This window comes from Pteropus alecto, unplaced genomic scaffold, assembly GCF_000325575.1.
Source record: "Pteropus alecto unplaced genomic scaffold, ASM32557v1 scaffold97, whole genome shotgun sequence".
NCBI classification, from domain to species: Eukaryota; Metazoa; Chordata; class Mammalia; order Chiroptera; family Pteropodidae; genus Pteropus; species Pteropus alecto.
In genome coordinates, this window is record NW_006439713.1 from 1,302,201 (window position 1) to 1,303,471 (window position 1,271).

General features: G+C 64.9%; 1 protein-coding gene across 1 annotated transcript; it reads right to left on the minus strand.

The window, feature by feature from the left end:
- Window positions 1-151: 151 nt before the first annotated feature.
- Window positions 152-995, minus strand: LOC102895677 (keratin-associated protein 10-12-like). Its single transcript, XM_025050220.1, has 2 exons — window positions 852-995; window positions 152-784 (listed from the first exon to the last, which is right to left on the minus strand). The coding sequence occupies exons 1-2, from the start codon at window positions 993-995 to the stop codon at window positions 152-154; spliced, it is 777 nt and encodes a 258-aa protein (XP_024905988.1).
- Between the last annotated feature and the right edge of the window lie 276 nt (window positions 996-1,271).

Below are 1,271 nucleotides of genomic sequence, written 5' to 3' on the forward strand. Positions count from 1 at the left end.
CGTGTCAGCCAGTTTCCAAGGGGATTCATGACCCCAACCTGATTGGGGACACACACCTGACATGGATTAGGAATGGACTGAGGGGTGGCTGGGTGGACTGAGGTCACATGGTGGGACCCGAGTCTGGCTGGTCCTAGGGAGATGTGTCTGGTCAGCAGCAGGACTTCTGGGCCGAGGCGGGGACGCAGCAGGCCACGCGGGAGCACGCGGGGCGGCAGAGCAGGGACACGCAGGAGGCCGGGCGGCAGCGGCCGGGCTGGCAGGAGGCGGCGGGGGCACAGCAGGAGGAGGCGGGCACGCAGCAGGCGGGCCTGCACACGGGGCGGCAGACGAGGGACACGCAGGAGGAGGGTCTGCAGCAGGACGAGGGGCAGGGGCTGGGCTGGCAGCACGAGGGGGCTGGGCAGGGGGCGGCCCTGGAGCAGACGGACACACAGCACACGGGCTTGGAGCAGACGGGTGTGCAGCTGATGGGTGTGCAGCAGACGGGTGTGCAGCTGACGGGTGTGCAGCAGACGGGCTTGCAGCTGATGGGCTTGCAGCTGACGGGTGTGCAGCTGACGGGCACACAGCAGGCCGGCTGGCAGGGGGAGGAGGCGCAGCAGGAGAGCTGGCAACTAGACTGCTGGCAGCACGAGGGCGTGCAGGAGCTGCCGCAGGCTGCTTGGCAGGGGCTGAGCCCACAGGCCGCCTGGCAGCAGGGGCTGGACACGCAGCTCACTGGGGTGCAGACGAGGGTCAGACTGGGGGCCGGGGTGCAGCAGCTGGGGACACAGCAGGAGGGCTGGCAGCAGGTCTCTGGGGACAGAGCAGGAGGGCTGGCAGCAGGAGGGGGCACAGCAGGAGGGGGCACAGCAGGAGGGCTCGCAGCAGCTCTCTGGGCACTCGTCCACCTGCCAAGAGGAGTCAGTGCAGGAGTCGCAGGCACCGGGCAGGCAGACGCGGCCGGCATAGCTGAGGTCGTTGGAGCAGACGGACAGGGTGGAGGCGGCCATGGCGGGTGGGGGCTGGAGGAGGTTGTGTGAGTGTGTGTGTATGTGTGAGTGTGAGGTGCTCGGTCCCTTGGGCTTTATATCCCTCCTGATGTGCGTGTGGCCCCAGCAGAAGGCTCCCCACGCCCTCCCTTCCTTGTTGATGTTTAGAGCCGGTTGCAGAACCCTCATTAGTGCTGGTTTATTTTCTATAATTAGTTTTTACTCATAAAACTTGTGAGTATGTTGCAGGACTCTGTTTTCCCATCTGTTCTTTTTTTGGCTCCAGAAAAATATACG